Source organism: Sorex araneus, chromosome 2 (assembly GCF_027595985.1).
Source record: "Sorex araneus isolate mSorAra2 chromosome 2, mSorAra2.pri, whole genome shotgun sequence".
In the NCBI taxonomy this organism is placed as follows: Eukaryota; Metazoa; Chordata; class Mammalia; order Eulipotyphla; family Soricidae; genus Sorex; species Sorex araneus.
This window is the reverse complement of record NC_073303.1, coordinates 158,757,001-158,772,517: the sequence shown is the minus strand read 5'-3', so window position 1 is coordinate 158,772,517 and position 15,517 is coordinate 158,757,001. Positions and strand designations below refer to the sequence as shown.

The 15,517-nt window shown below is 41.2% G+C and overlaps 1 protein-coding gene across 1 annotated transcript in view; it reads left to right on the top strand.

Moving 5' to 3' along the window:
• Nucleotides 1-12,118, top strand: part of CEP97 (centrosomal protein 97) — a 37,548-nt gene extending 25,430 nt beyond the window's left edge. The window contains exons 10-11 of the mRNA XM_004606740.2: nucleotides 2,019-2,094; nucleotides 4,700-12,118. Coding sequence (XP_004606797.2) covers nucleotides 2,019-2,094; nucleotides 4,700-5,407 — 784 coding nt within the window. The 3' untranslated portion in view covers nucleotides 5,408-12,118. The remainder of the gene's footprint in view (nucleotides 1-2,018; nucleotides 2,095-4,699) is intronic.
• Nucleotides 12,119-15,517: the final 3,399 nt, after the last annotated feature.

Genomic DNA, 15,517 nt, shown 5'->3' with positions numbered 1-15,517 from the left:
TTAGATGTGGTCTTATGCTCAAGGCTTACTCCTAGCTCTGAGCTCAGGGATCACTTCTGGCTGGGTGTGGGGGGTGGCAGGCAAGAGGGCCCTATGGGGTACCAGGGATCAAATTCAGGTCAATCGCATGGAAGGCACATCAATTGAGCCTTGCTTCCGTCCCCTCCTCTGACAGGCCTACTGCCATCCTCACCTCTATCTTGGCCTTGTGTGTTTGGCAGTAAGGAAATAATTTCTCCTAAACACCCTGCAGTGTAGGGAGAACACATGAAGGTTCCTTCTAAATCCCAACCAACCTCCGATTCAATTCTTGATTTTTTTTTTTATTTTTGTTTGAGTCTGGTGTTTCTCAGGGCTCCTGGCTTTGGACTCAGATATCACTCTTTTTTTAATTATTTTTTTATAAAAAAATAAAGAAGAGGGTGAGAGTGTGGGAGATTTAAGAAGAGAAGTGAGGGCTGGGGAGAGAGCACCAGGGGCTGGAGTGTGTGCTTCGCATGCTTTGAGCCTGAGTTTTATCCTCACCACTGAATGGTCTTCTGCGTGCCACCAGGAGTAGTCCCATTGAGCACTGCTGGATGTGCCCCAAAACAAAAAAAGAAAAGAAAGAAAAAATTGTAGGTGAAGTTCAGCGACGCAATTCAGGGGTAGAGTGCTTGCCCTATATGTGGGAGACCCTGGGTTACCAAATAACAAAGCAGGAAAAAACCCCAAACTCAGAACAATCACACAGACAACAAAACCCCAACACCAAATAAAATGTGTAATGTGTGAATATTCATCTTAAAATTGGATTTATGAGAGTACAGAGGCTTGCTGGATGGTATGAGGGCAAACAGTGCCAAAGAACAGAATAGGTTGTGTGATTTCTTCATCATCTCTCAGCTCTCTTTTCTGATTTGGATCATCATAATTTGGTTCAGCTAGGAATGAGTGCCCCCCCCCCCCACCAAGAGGAATATGAAAGAAGGAAGAGGAGGGAGGTGAAGATATTTGGGAGTGATATTTTATAATAACAGATGTTGGGGTTTCAGTAAGTTAGAAGGAAAGATGGGAAGAATGATCATTAAGTCAGAGATGGAAATTGGGCATCTGTGTCATTGCAGTGTGGTGTAAGAGTAATTGAGAATAGGGAGATAGTGGTTTATGTGCTTAAGTCATTGCACAAGAACAGTTGTGCATTTCTGGACTCCCAGGTGGCACAGAAAGGCTGGGGGAGTCAGAGAAATTGGAATTATCGAGCGTTGGGTCAGAAAGTCAGAATAAAATGATGGTGGTGACAGCCTTGTGTTGGACAGCTTAATAGAACCTTACGTTTGTCATGGATATAAGCATGAAGAGGATGGCAGCGAATAAATCTTTAATGGATGATGGGAAATGAGATTGAGAACTCTGTTGATGATCGTAAGGAGTTTGGTAGGGATCGGATTGGATGGCCTATGAGGTTTGATGGCCTATGAGTAGAGATTTCAAGCTGTGATTGTAATCAGCTTTTTTCAGTTTTTGGAACACTCCCGGCTGTGCTTAGGGTTTACCTTACTCCTGGTTCTTCATTCAGGGATCACTCTTGGCAGGCTCAGGGGACATATGGGGTTCCAGGGATCCAACCTGGGTGGGCCATGTGCAAGGCAAGTGCCCCACCCACTGTACTAGCTCTCTGGTCCCCTAATGAACTCTTAGAAAGCTTTGAGAAACCATTCCTTTCTGCATCTCCTGCCTTTTTTGGTATTATTAACTAGAAACCAGGTTGATTAAAGAACCACTTGACATTTAAATTTGTTTGTTTTTTTAATCATTGACAGTAATTTATAGAACAAATATCTGTATTTCAATCACATCTCATTTGGTATCAATGTTGAGTCTTAGTTTAAAGCTACATTTCTGCTTAGGGATTCTAAAAGTGGAAAGGACTGTTATAAATTATTAATTCTTTATAATGCACTTGTTTATTTTTTGTGCAAGAAGTACAAGTCAAAGCACCTTTCCTTTTATCAGTAATGGATTTTGAATTATTGTAGGTTAAGAAAAGAAAGAGATGAAGAACGTATTAAGAAATTTGTGCAAGAAGAAGCTGTCAGATTCCTTTGGAACCAGGTAAACCCCCTCCTGCCAACTTGCCTAATGTAAGAACACAGAAAAATTTTAGAATAGTTGGATAATCTTAGAATAATCAGCCTTATCATTCCTCCTCAAGGTTAGAGATAGGGTTATTTTTTGGGAGGTGGGAAGGGGGTTAGCACACCTTAGATTCTAATCTGTTCTATTAAAGAGAACTCAGTATATATTTGTTACTGGGGAAATCTCCCAGTGACAGTGTTAGAGGGTGAGGGCTTGATTCTTGGTTTGAGAAGAAACTTGCTGCAGGACATAGGGGCGCATGCGAGTGCCCTGATTTCTTCAGACCAAGAAGGAACATTAAATTGGGAGCCCGAATTTCAGGTGCAGCATCATTGATTTGTGAGAATGGCAGGCCAGTCCTGCATTAAGATATTTTTAGGGGCTGGAGCGATAGCACAGCGGGTGGGGCGTTTGCCTTGCACGTGGCCGACCCGGGTTCAATTCCCAGCATTCCATATGGTCCCCTGAGCACCACCAGGGGTGATTCCTGAGTGCAGAGCCAGGAGTGACCCCTGTGCATCGCCAGGTGTGACCCAAAAGCAAATAAATAAATAAATAAAACAAAATATTTTAAAATTTATTGTTTTTGGTCCACACCTGGGCTTACTCAGCACTCAGGGCTTACTCCTGGAGGGCTGGAGATGGGGGTCAGGGTAGGGATCTGGGGTCCTGGGGACTGAACTCTAGCAGCCATATGCAAGGCAAAAACCCTTCCTGCTCTACTATCGCTCCAGCCCCAAGCCTGAAAGTTATGGTTAGCTTCTTGCCATGGTATCTGTCTAGCAAAAAATGTCACCACCCCATCAGAAAAGGGTTTTTTTATTAGTTGGTGGGGGTGGGGGGTATGGGCAAGTGATAGATCGCAGGTAGGGTGCGTGTCTCGCATGTGGCAAATGTCCTACCCACTGTACCCTCTCTCTGGTCCCCACAATTTTTCTTTTTAATGAAGCAAGATAATATTTGTTCAATGAAACTTAGACGACATGAGAAGAGAAAAAGAGGAAGTATATGTTCTCCAGAGTGGAAAAGCTAGCAAAGACATATAGAGACAAGCAAACAAGATACGTGTTCAGGAGAGAACACAGCCTTGAAGAACAAGCCCCTAATGGCTTTCAGAAGAGCTTTTTTTTTTTTTTAATTTTCAAAGGGTTTATTCATTTTAATGAAGGCAAAAGCCACAACTGTTGATATAATTCAAGAATTGAAATTGATTAGATATATGGAGTTCATGCCCAATTCAATCAGTTTAATCAATGGCTGAATAAATAGCAGTACTCCTACATTATTAAAAATTTTTTTCAAAAAAGAATTGATTAGAAAACAAAGCTCCAATATTAAAATCAATAAATGTAAAAAGAAAAACAACTTTTATGTGAAAATTGTTATGTCTGATCACAAGGTAAGCTCTTGTCTAAGAATACATTCAGCTGTGTGTTTCTCCTTGAGTTTTCTCAACTAGCAGCGAGCTAGCTCTTGAGTACCAGGAGTTGTTTTACAATTTCTCCAAAGAGCTCAGGATTTGGCAAGTGTTTACAAAAGGTGCCGGAGAATTACAATGATGTCTTGCTGGTCCAAATCGTTTTGGGCATTTTGGCCATTTTTTGTTTTGGGCTTTTTTTGGGTCACACCCAGAGATGCTCAGTGGTTACTCCTGGCTCTGTACTCAGGAATCACTCCTGGTGGTGCTCAGGGGAGCATAGGGGATGTTGGGGACTGAACCGGGTTGACTGTGTGCAAGGCTAACGCTCTGCCCATTGTACTGTTGCTCTGGCCCTGTTTGGGGCATTTTGCCCTTATCTTAGTTGCCCCGTCGGCCTAGAATCAGAGTTTTATGGTCCTGGAATTCTCTATAACTACTGGAGTAGGATTTTGGGAGTGAAATGTGTCAGATCAGTGCGGAAAAAGTGGCAAGGGGAAACTGTGACTTCCTTCTTCACAGGCAAGGGAAAACACATGTTCCAGGCCTAATGGCTCTTAGTTTCCCTATCAGCCTGGACTCCAGCGCAGAGCATTATATTCCTGGAATCCCCGGGAATGCCTAGACAAAACCTTGGGCGTTGAATGTGTGTCAGATTGATGGGGGAGAGATGGAACATCTGGAAAGAAGAAATTGTGGCTTTCTGTCTTACTGGCAAGAGGAAACTGAGGCTTCCTTTTTCAATAGGACAAGATTTCAGAGGAGGTTTAAGTGGTAGAGCTCGGGAAATGTTGGATTTAATCCCTGGTATCACTTAGCCCGCAGAGTATCAGGTGTAGTTCTGGTGACCCTCAAACACTTTCGGACCAAATAGCAAGTGCCAGATTCGCCTTCTCCATCCTCTTTAGGTTCCTCGCAAAATTTATCAGATGATTGTAAAACAGACATGGTTCCAGCTTTTTATTTATTTGTGGGCCATACCCGGCAGTCCTTAGGGGCTACTTCTGGCTCAGGAATTACTCCTGGCAATGCTCAGGAGACCCTATGGGATGCTAGGGACTGACCTGGGGTCTGCTGTGTGTAGTGCAAGTGCCTTACCCACTATACTTTCTCTCTGACCCCGATTTTAACCTTTTAGTAAAAATGATACACTTTGGTTTATAGGTAAGATCTCTTCAGGCTTGGCAGCAGACTGTGGACCAGCGTCTAAATTCGTGGCATACTGATAATCCTCCAATATCAAGCACTCTGATGCCAGCAGAACTCCCAGTAAGCACCCAAAGTCAGGAGTTAGCTTCAGAAACAAATTCTGATTGGTTCCTTGCACCTAATGAAGCACCCCAAGAGAAGTCCTTACCAGAATTTCCAGACTCTGGTTTTCATTCCTCCATAACAGACCACACTCACTGTTTACAGGATTCTTTGGATTTTGAAAAAAGTTCCACAGAAGGCAGCGAGAATTCCATAATGGCGAATTCTCTTGACACTGTCAAATATGGCAAAGAATCCGATTTAGGGGATGTCAGTGAAGAACACGGTGAATGGAGTAAGGAAAGCTCAAACAATGAGCAGGATAATAGTCTGCTCGAACAGTATTTAACTTCAGTTCAAGAGCTCGAAGATGCTGATGAAAGGACAAATTTTGATGAGGGGGCAGGAGATGACAGCAAGCTCCCCATAGCTCACTCCCCTGAAAAATTAGAAGCTATGTCTGACGATGCTTCTGCTGATGGTTCTCCTGGCATGTCGCCTTGTGTGGAGGATGAAGTCAGTCAGACACCAGAGAATTGTAAATTAAATACAGAAGTTCAAGAGCAGCAGTCAGAATGTGATTCTTCATTTCAGGTATTACCTGTGGGTATTACTGTGTAGCTTGTCTGTTATATGGGAAGCAGAAATCCACTTAAGAATTTTTTTGTCAACCTTTTTTTTGTTTTGTTTTGAAGGAGAATGTTCCCCCAATTTTGTTACTATTTATGTAGTATTTGTTTTCTTGTTTTGTAATTTCTGTATTCTAGGCACTGACTTGAAGAATATTTTGATTTTGTCAGCTTTTTACTTTGCAAACTATTTATAGTGAAAGCTTTATGCACTTTATTTCCTAACAACTGGTCACGTGTATTCTTTTTTTCAAATTTCTTATTTCTTTTTTGAAAAATAACTAGAGAGAAATTTTACCTTAAAAAATAAATTGTACAATTTAAATTCTGTCTGTGAGGGAATTATGTAGCAGAGGCTGTAAGTGGTTAAATTACACGTAAATGACAATGAGGATTGTGTACTGCTATTTGCCAGGATACTTGGAGTAAGAACATTAAAATTTTTTTTCTTCCCTGTAGTCCTTATTATTGCAAAATCAAAATAAATAACAAAAGGGGTTTGTATTTTGGGCTGGCGAGACAGCTCAGTGGGCTGAGAGGATACTGAACCAGTCTTTAGTCTCAGGTGCTACACCTGGTCCCTCTGAGCACTGCTGGGAGCACTTGTGAGCAGAGTCAGAGCAGTTCCTGAGAACTGCTCGGTGTGGGCCCCAGGGCTGCCCCCCTGTCCTGAAACTCTTTATTATGATTTTCTGAGTCAAGAAAAACTTTTAAATAAGGAAATAGGGTGGGGGGGGGAATGAGATTATAGGATTTTTTTTTCCCCAGTGAGAATTGTCCACATTGTCTTGTGGAAGCCTGTAACTAATATTGTATCAGGCTCAGGATGTAGGTGAGTGAGAGTATGGGCTATTTCCACGGGGAAAGCCTTGGATTTGAACCCTGGCACTAAAATATAAAAGTTACATTATCAGTTTTAATACACAAAACAGTATACCGTCCAGAATTCAGATCAGGCTCGTTTCAAGAGGCAGCACGGGAGCATTTTCCTTCGATGTGAAGAGGGCAGGTACAAGGCTCAGTTCACTGGGAATAATGTCACTCGAAACAGTTTTTCTTTTCCTTCGTACTTTTTAATCCTACAGATAAACATTTTTTGTGCCAACATGTTACCAAAAATTAATGTAATTTTATGTTTCTACTTTATATTTTCTTTGTATATTTTATCAGAAGGTCCACAGTCATTTACTTTCTCTTCTGTTTTGTGGAGACGGGGATCAGGCCCAGAGCAGACATGTGCTTTACCATTGACCGAGGGAAATACTTAACTTGGTTTAGTGTGTGTGGTGCTGGGATTGAGCCCAGCGTCTCATTCACGCAAGGCAAATGCTCCATCGCTGACCTCCTGCTTAACTTTTGATCTCGGTCTCATAATGAAAAACATTCATGATAGTCAAATAAAATGATTTTTATTTACTTAAATTTTTGGTTTTTGGGCCACACTTGGTGATGTTCTGGGGTTACTCCTTGCTCTGCCCTCAGGAATCACTCCTGGCAGTTTTTTAGGAGATCAGGGGGGGATGCTGGGGGTAGAATACAGGGTGGGGGGCTGCATACAAGGCAAGCACCTTACCTGTTGTGTTATCTCTCAGGCCCCAATAAGATGATATTTTAAAAAGGGATTGCTTTCTATCTAAATTTCTGAAAAAGTGCCACATTTCAAAAACAATGGTGGTTAAGAAAAAAATAAACCTCACAGTAAACTCATTAAAAATTTTTTTTATCTGGGGCTGGAGTGATAGCACAGTGGGTAGGGCGTTTGCCTTGCACGCGGCCGACCCGGGTTCGAATCCCAGCATCCCATATGGTCCCCTGAGCACCGCCAGGAGTAATTCCTGAGTGCAGAGCCAGGAGTAACCCCTGTGCATCGCCAGGTGTGACCCCAAAAGCAAAAAAAAAAAAAAAAAAAAGAATTTTTTATCTGTGACTTCTGGGAGAAGTGATAGTGTTGTGTTTGAATATCAGGTATATTTACAAATAACGGATAATTTTTGAAAGCTTGATATTTTATTTATTTTTTTCTTGGTGATGGGGATCAAGCCCAGGACCCCAGACTTGCAAGGCAAGTGCTCTGTCACTGAGATAGGTCTTCAGCCCAGCATAAGTTTGTTATTTTAGTCTTTGAGAATGCTCTAATATCATTGAACAATAATTTCTGATTTCCCCCAATCTGTGGGCATACAACTGCTTAAAACTATGGCAATACTTAAGTGATCTCTAAATTTAGGTGCTAAATATTTATTCATGATTTTGTTTCAGACATAGATACACTTTTTTTAATTTTTATTTTTTTTTAGGTACTCTTAATTTATATAAAATAAGAGCTTCTGATCTTTCAAGAATAAAGTTAGGGATCACATATTCTACTTTGATAATAGTGAAAAATGTTTAGTATGAGTAAGGTTTTCCTTGATGTATAAATATGTAGCACTCAGGTTGAGAAGATATGGGTTTCATTTTCAGAAATCCAGAATCTTTTGAAAACAAGTATTTTCTGTCTCCTATAAACAAATCAGCCATTTTATGTTTGGAAGGACTTCCTCTAGTGACGCATGTGTAACTCTGAATGCAAATTCAATAAAAACAGACTTTTTTTTTACTGTTTGAATAATGCTAATTACCTTGGATGGGTGGTTTTAAAGTTTTTCTTAAATATACCCTATTTTTCTATTTCACAATTAAGTGCCTCATTTGCTGCCTGTAGTTAGACAAAGAAAAACCGCTTGCACTGAACTAGTACCAAAGTACTGCTTCATGGTGTATTTAATTTCTCATAAAAATTTCCAAATTGTTATGGTTCAGTATTCCCCAAGCAGGTTTCTGCTTCGTCTTCTCCCTCCCCGACACCCCTTTGTAAGGAGTGGCAGAAAAAACAATTATTATTTAATTTTTTTTCTTATGTAAAAAATATGTAGACATAAAGTATTGGTTTTCAGTACTACGAAGTTTCATTACAGCTTCATGTCTCAATAAATATGTATATCATACCACACCTACCACCAATATTCTAGCATCATTCATTGCTGATTGAATTCATTACTAATTGCTAGTTGAACCTAATTGCCTGTTCCTCCCTTCCACTCCCCTTTTGTACCCAGTAAGTATTTCATTGTTAATCTAAGGCTACTGTGGAAATCTTTTTCTCTGCCACGGATGGTCTGGATCTTTATAACATTCTCAGGCCATCCGATACAGGCAGACTGGCCTGGGAAGGAGAAGCAGAGTATTACCCCACACGTATGATGTTCTGCTCTTTTTTTTTTTTTTGAAGTAAATAGATTTTATTTAGAGGTTTCTGAGGGAAGGAGGAAGGGATAAGTGGGAGAGAATAGTGAAAATAATGAATAGTGAAAATAATGCGCTCATGAGAGAACTCGGGCTTCTCCAAGGGTGGAGGAAGCCCCTACACATAACCGAGCTTTAGACACAAAAGTACGAAAGCATGAAAGTACACATCTCAAGAGGGGAGATGCGGGCGACACATGTGCTTGGGCAACACATGTGCTTGGCCATGTGGGTGCAAGCAGCACATGGGCTCAGGCAGCATATGCGCCGATGTTCTGCTCTTTTGACAAACCCTTATGAAGGTGTGTTTTTACTTCATTTTATTTGCTTTGACAGCAAAATTATTTCCATTTTTTTTACTTTCGCTTTAGTTAATTTTTTTCTAGCACATATATATTGCTAGCATCATTAAAATTTGACAGAATTTGATACTAATATTCTACTCTTTATTTAACTTCTAGTTTTATGAAGTGCAAAAATAGGAAGTAGTTCCTAACTTAATATATAGATTCTTTTGAATGTTGACGAATGACAATAATGAAAATTAGAATTAGGAAAATTAAAAAGTTGTGGTATGGATTTAATATATTTTAATAGATTTGTAATGTAATTTTTAAATAATTTATGGAATTAAAGTACTTGGTTTCAGTTATTGGTCAGGTTAACAGAAAATCAGAGTCCAGTAATTTTGATAAATTGATCTTCAACATGAAGATCTTTGTGTTTTGTTTTGTTTTTTCCTGATAGGAAGACTTTAGTTTAGTTGTGCCATTTTAGTTCATGTCAGTTCTCTTATTTTGTGGAAAATCAGTATATTAATGAAGTATTCCTGTGACGCACAGAATTATACCATGTGAGATCTGGAAAGAATCTTAGAGAAGGTTTTTATTTCTTTGTTTTAGAAATGAAGCTGATGCACAGAGAAGTTAAATTGCTGGTCTGATGCTATTGCTAGTTAGTGTAAATAAACTGTGAAAACTTAAAACTTTTGTATCCCAAATTTTTATTTTATAGCATTAATCTATACTTTTAAAAAACTTTTTATTGAATCACTGTGAGATACACCATTACAAAGCTGTTCATGATTAGGTTTCATTCATACAGTATTCTAACACCCATCCCCTCCACCACTGTACATTTCCCAGCACCAGTGTCCCCAGGTTCCCGCCTGTCACCCCCACCCCCTACCCCCCTGCCTGCCTCTATGGCAGGTGCGTTTCCTCCCTCCCTCCCTCCCTCTCTCTCTCTCTTCTCTCTCCTCTCTGTCTTTCTCTCTCCCTCTCTCTCTCCTGTACACTTATAAGTCAGTGAGGAAATCTACATATTTTTTACTCTTTTTGAAAGATAAGTTTTTTAGCTAGAACTCTACTGTGTAAGGCAAGTTATTTGTGGAAAATAATTTGTTCAGAACATTAAAAAATTTCAAAACAACTAATTTGATTTTAGTAGTTTTTAAGAATAGAAATAAAAATTTAAAAAGACTAACTGCATCTTGGAGTACATTTATTTAATGATCGAAGTATGACCGGTTGTTGAACTATATAAAATTTTTTAGTAAAATTTAGTAAAATGTTGAGTTTGATTGTGTTTTGTGTTTAGTTTTACAGAATAGATGCTAAAGTTTTGACTCCCTGATATACAAAAAACTAATCACAACAGCTGAAATATATACAATATAGCCTGGTTTTATAAGTTTAGTTATAAATGGCCTCATAATATGCATGTTGTAGGAAACTTCATTTAGTCACATAGTTGTTTGTATATATGTAGATTAGCTATTCTTGAATAAGTGAGTGCTGTTCTTAAGTATAGAGTGTAAATTTTTCTTTTTGTTTTTGTTGGATTATGTTAAGCATATAAACATCAGGATAGAGTACTTTCCTGTTATCTACGTAAGACAGGTCTAGTGTCACTTTTTGTATTTCCAGAAATACTGTTGACTTGAAATATGCTTAAGATATCCTTACTCTCTCCCTTGATTATTTTTCATGCAAATCCTTAAAACTGGATTTATAACTATACAAATATGAAACTTTTTTATAAAAAAAAAGTAAAAATATAAAAATTGTCCGATCAGTTTCCCATTCTTAAATGAAGACTTAAAGGTTTAATGTATATGTTTTTTAGCATATACTTTTTGAGGGATATTTACTGCAATATTTTGACTTTTAACATATATGACCCACTAATTCATAAACAAAGCAGAAAGAGTCTGTAAGGAATATCCTGACATTTTAAATGTTGCTTTCATTTGATCAAGCCTATTGTGCCACTTAAAAATCAGTAATTACCTGGGTTCAATCCCCGGTATCCCATATAGTCCCCCATCTGGTCCCCCGAGAACCGCCAGGAATAATTCCTGAGTGCAGAGCCAGGAGGAACTCCTGACCATCACTGGGTGTGATGCAAAAAAAAAAAAAAAAAAAGAAACAAAAAACCCACAAACCCCCAAATTGGTAATCAAGGGCTGGAGCAATAGTATAGAGGGTAGGACATTTGCCTTGCACAGAACTACTGACTTTGATCCCCAGCATCCCATCTGGTCCCTTGAGCATGGCCAGGAGTAATTCCTGAGTGCAGATCCCTGAGCATAGTTGGGTGTGGTCCCAAAGCAATAAATAAATAAATAAATAAATAAGCAGGTAATTAAGGGGACAGAAAGCTCAATGGGTTGAATGCTGTCTTTGTACTTGGGAGGCCTGGCTTTCGGCCATAGCACCACATGGTCCCCCACCAGCACTGTGAGAGAGGACCCCAAACACCTCGATCTGCTGGGTGTGGCAACACACACACACACACACACACACACACACACACACACACTCTTGAAAGCACACACATCAAAAGATCTCACAACATTGGAGCATTGGAGAGATACAGAGCTCTGTGTGTATGCTCTGGTGCTCTTGTACATTTGTGTGCATGTTTGTGTGTCTGAGTTTCTTTGTGTTTTGGGCCAAACCTTGTGGTGTTTAGGTCTCATTTCTGGCACTGCGATTAGGGATGGTTCCTGGCAAGGCTCGGGGTACTCTGAGGTGTGGGGATTGAACCTGCTCCCCCAGCCTGGACGGGGGAGAAATGTTTATTTTAAAATGAGGTGCTTTTAGTTTGTGAACAGAAATAATATTTATGTTTATTTCCATAATTATTTAGCTGACAACAGAAGTCATTCTGTAGTTGCTCTAATTGAATTTTTTGGTTTTGTAATCATTTTAAATGTTAATGAGTTTAAAAATAATTTAATTTAAAACAGTTTGATTTTGTATTAGTTTAAATTCTCTTTAATTTAATTGTATATATAGTGAATGAATTAAATATTTTTGATCTGTTCCATGAAGTTTTCAGTATTTTATATTGTGCTTATTTAATTTGTATTTGCATCTCTAATTTTAAATAAAACCTTTGTATATTTGTTGGAGTGATTCCTCTGTTATAGTTATTAGTAATCACCATAATAGTAATTGTTATTAATTGTGGCTATAATCAATGGGTAAAAATGATTAAAAACAAATTATAGTTAGAATTCTAAGAAGGTTCCAGATATTGTTATATAAATGAATTTCCAATGAAACAGTTTTTGTTTTATAAAAATGTATATTAGAGGAAAGAAGTATTAATTTGGCATTATTTGGCATATAATTTTATGTTCAGAATTAAAAATATATACTTCCTCAGGCTAGAGAAATAATTGATAGGGTAAAGTACTTGCCTTGTACATGGCTGACCCAGGTTCTATATCCGACACCATGTATGGTCCCCTCAACACTGCCAGGAGTGGTCCCTAAGAACAGAGCTAGGAGTAAGCTTTAAGCACCAGTTGGTGTGGCCTCCAAACCAAAACACACACACACACACACACACACACACACACACAATATGACTGTTATAAAATATATTGGGATAGCAGATATATTCCATGATAGCAGGTGATACTATTAGATGCTGAAACTTAGGTGATGAGTAAGTACAGAGACGTCTTCTCATTTGACACACTAAGGACTGAATTTTGTACTGAATTCCATCTTCCCCACTTGCCCCTTACTTCACATATGCTGAAACCCTAATGCAGTGTCTTATATCTGGAGATGTTGCTGGTGACAAGGGCAGTCTCTCAGTGGGAGGAGATGGTGCTACCTCACTATTTTGGGGGAGAGGGCCAGTTGGGGCCACATCTGGAGATGGTCAGGGTTACTTCTGGCTCTGCACTCAGGAGTTATTCCTGTCAGTGCCTGAGGAGCCATATGGGATGCCTGGAATTGAATCTGGTTAGCCGACTCTAAGGCAAGCGCTCTATCCGCTGTACTATCTCTCCAGCCCCACTGTTAACTCACTCTGCCTTAGTCCATGAGGTTGCTGGTGAAGTGGGTGCTGGGAAGAGCAGGGCTGACTTTAAGTCTTGCACCCTCACTAAGGCAGTCATTAAGCGGCACCCGAGAGCCACTTGCTCTGCACTGTGTGGTAACAGGTCTTTACCACTTACATTTTTAGGGACCTGTGGTTTTCAGGTTGATGAAACTTTATGCACTTTGCAGGAAAAGAAAGTCTCAAGCTTCATCTGAATTTCCTCTGTTCCTTGTCAGTTTTCACAGAAAGGAATTTCAAAAGACTGAACAGTGAAGTGGAATGGCTGTATCTTGGTAACATGAAAGTAGAGAGATGATAAGAGATAGTCCAGTAAAGTGAATGCAAATTTACACATCCAGGGGCTACAGGCAACTTCAGAATAGAGTGCTGTGAAATGAAGGAATTATGAATTCTCAGCTGGGATGCAGGGAACTCAGAGTGCCCTGAATGGAGTGCCCCAGTTTGAGGGGGCGCGTGGTATGGACTCCAAGATGGGGTGCTGTGGAGTGAAAAAATATAAATTGTGCAACCCAAGTCAGAATGCTGCTTGCCTCAGAATGGAGTGCACAGGGCTGCAGATGGCTCCAGAATAGAGCTCCATCAAGTCAAAATAGATATGCACCCAAGCTCGGGTGTGGGTGACTCCACTATAAAACATCCAGGACTGTGGGTGACTCCAAAATGGAGTACCAAGAGTTACTTAGGAAAATTGACCTTATTGGCCTTTCCAAGTTGCCATAGTCTGGGGTTCTGTGCGAATAGAATATCCAGCATTTTGGTGTTTGGGTTTTCCTTCGGGCTACACCCTGTGATACTCAGGGCTAACTGCTGGAGTGCTCAGGGATCACTCCTCGCTCTGCTCAGGGGACCATATGGTGTGGAGCTTGGTGACGGGCACTGGAGCAGATAAGACCCGACCTTGCAAAGCAGCCCAGAAGCGAAGTCTCACAAGAGGGAGTATCTGGGCAAAGTTGGCAAGAACAGGGTGTCAGCCAGCACCAGGTGTTCGGCCTTGAGCCTCACTCGGCCTCCTAGTCACATGAGCCCTAGACACAGAAACTGTCATGTATGCTTAGCAGGTCATCCTAACTGCAGCATCTAGCCTTGACTGGGATTGGACCAAGGCAAAGCAGAGTGGGAGAGGTGATAGGCCAATGATGCAAAACTTTCGGTGACTGGACCATCCTCTTAAGCCTAGACCCCCTATAAAATAAGTGTGTATTTGGCAATGAAGTGAACAGCCATCAGCTGCTCCCGGAGGGTGTTTCTCTGCACACCCGTCATCCTTCACCCCACGTCTGCCCGGACCCAGTGCACAACGTGTCCGGGCATTTTGAGGGAAAACTGTTCCCAACATCTGGCACCCTGAACGTGGGGCATCTACAAAGGTAACTGGTGAGGTTTTCGGACGGGTGAGTTCCCCTGACCCAATCTGGGGGAAAACCAGGCTTCTTCAGCCCCTCAACTATCTTCTCTTGTCTCATTTTCCTCCTGATCTCTCCCACGCACCTGCGTGTAAGACGGCCATTTACAGGGCTGTTTGCGAAACAATCTTACCCTGAGCTATCTCTCTCTGTTCATTCACAGCTGGTGCCAGCACAGTGCCGGAGCAACCTCTTTTCCTTGCACCTTTGGATTCTGAACGTGTGAGTGAGGGGCGTCAAGTGAGTGTCTGGAGCGTGAGTGAATAAGGCCCCATGGCTTTGGCTATGGAGTCTGAGTGGGCTCCAATGCGCGGTTCCATGGATCCTGTCGGGACTGAAGGAGACTTGCCCTGCAAAGGAGCAGCCTGGCAGGGGTTATACCTGTGCTCCAATGCCAAGGGAAGCCTAAGATCTTGAGAGGGGTCCGGCCAGGTGTTGTCCCACCCTCCCCCCCAACCTTTATCCTCTCTTCCTCCCTCTATCCGCAACCATAGGAGTTATCAGCTCCAAGGACTCTCTTATTCTAAACAAATTGCAAGAGATCTTATGCTCTCGCAGGGATGAAACTTAGCTGGAGCATGAAACTCTTATGCTCCCTCGCAGCATGAAACTTAGCTGGTCTCAGGGTGATGCTTTTGGGGGACATGTATGTGAGATCGCTCCCTGGATCACCAAACTCACCTGGTCCCAAATCCAGTTCCTGGCCTCTAGGGCTTAGGCGAGAGATAAAGTATTTCCCCTGAAATGCTTGCCACTCTTAAGGCCCTTCGTCAGTGCCCTGGGTCTTTTGAAGATGCTTGAACTGCACAGGAGGCCTCGGATGCATCCCCAGGCGGACAGAAGTCCACCCGGGGCAGCCCTTGGCAGGGAAGAGTCAGGTACTGCTTCTAAGGGCCCTGCAGAGAGCAGCTCTCGGGGCAGCCCTTGGCAGGGAAGAGTCAGGTACTGCTTCTAAGGGCCCTGCAGAGAGCAGCTCTCTGCCGTTCCTTTGTCCTGCCAAATCTGTTAATTGGCCTATGCAGCCCCTGCCATCAGTTCCCACCGCCCCC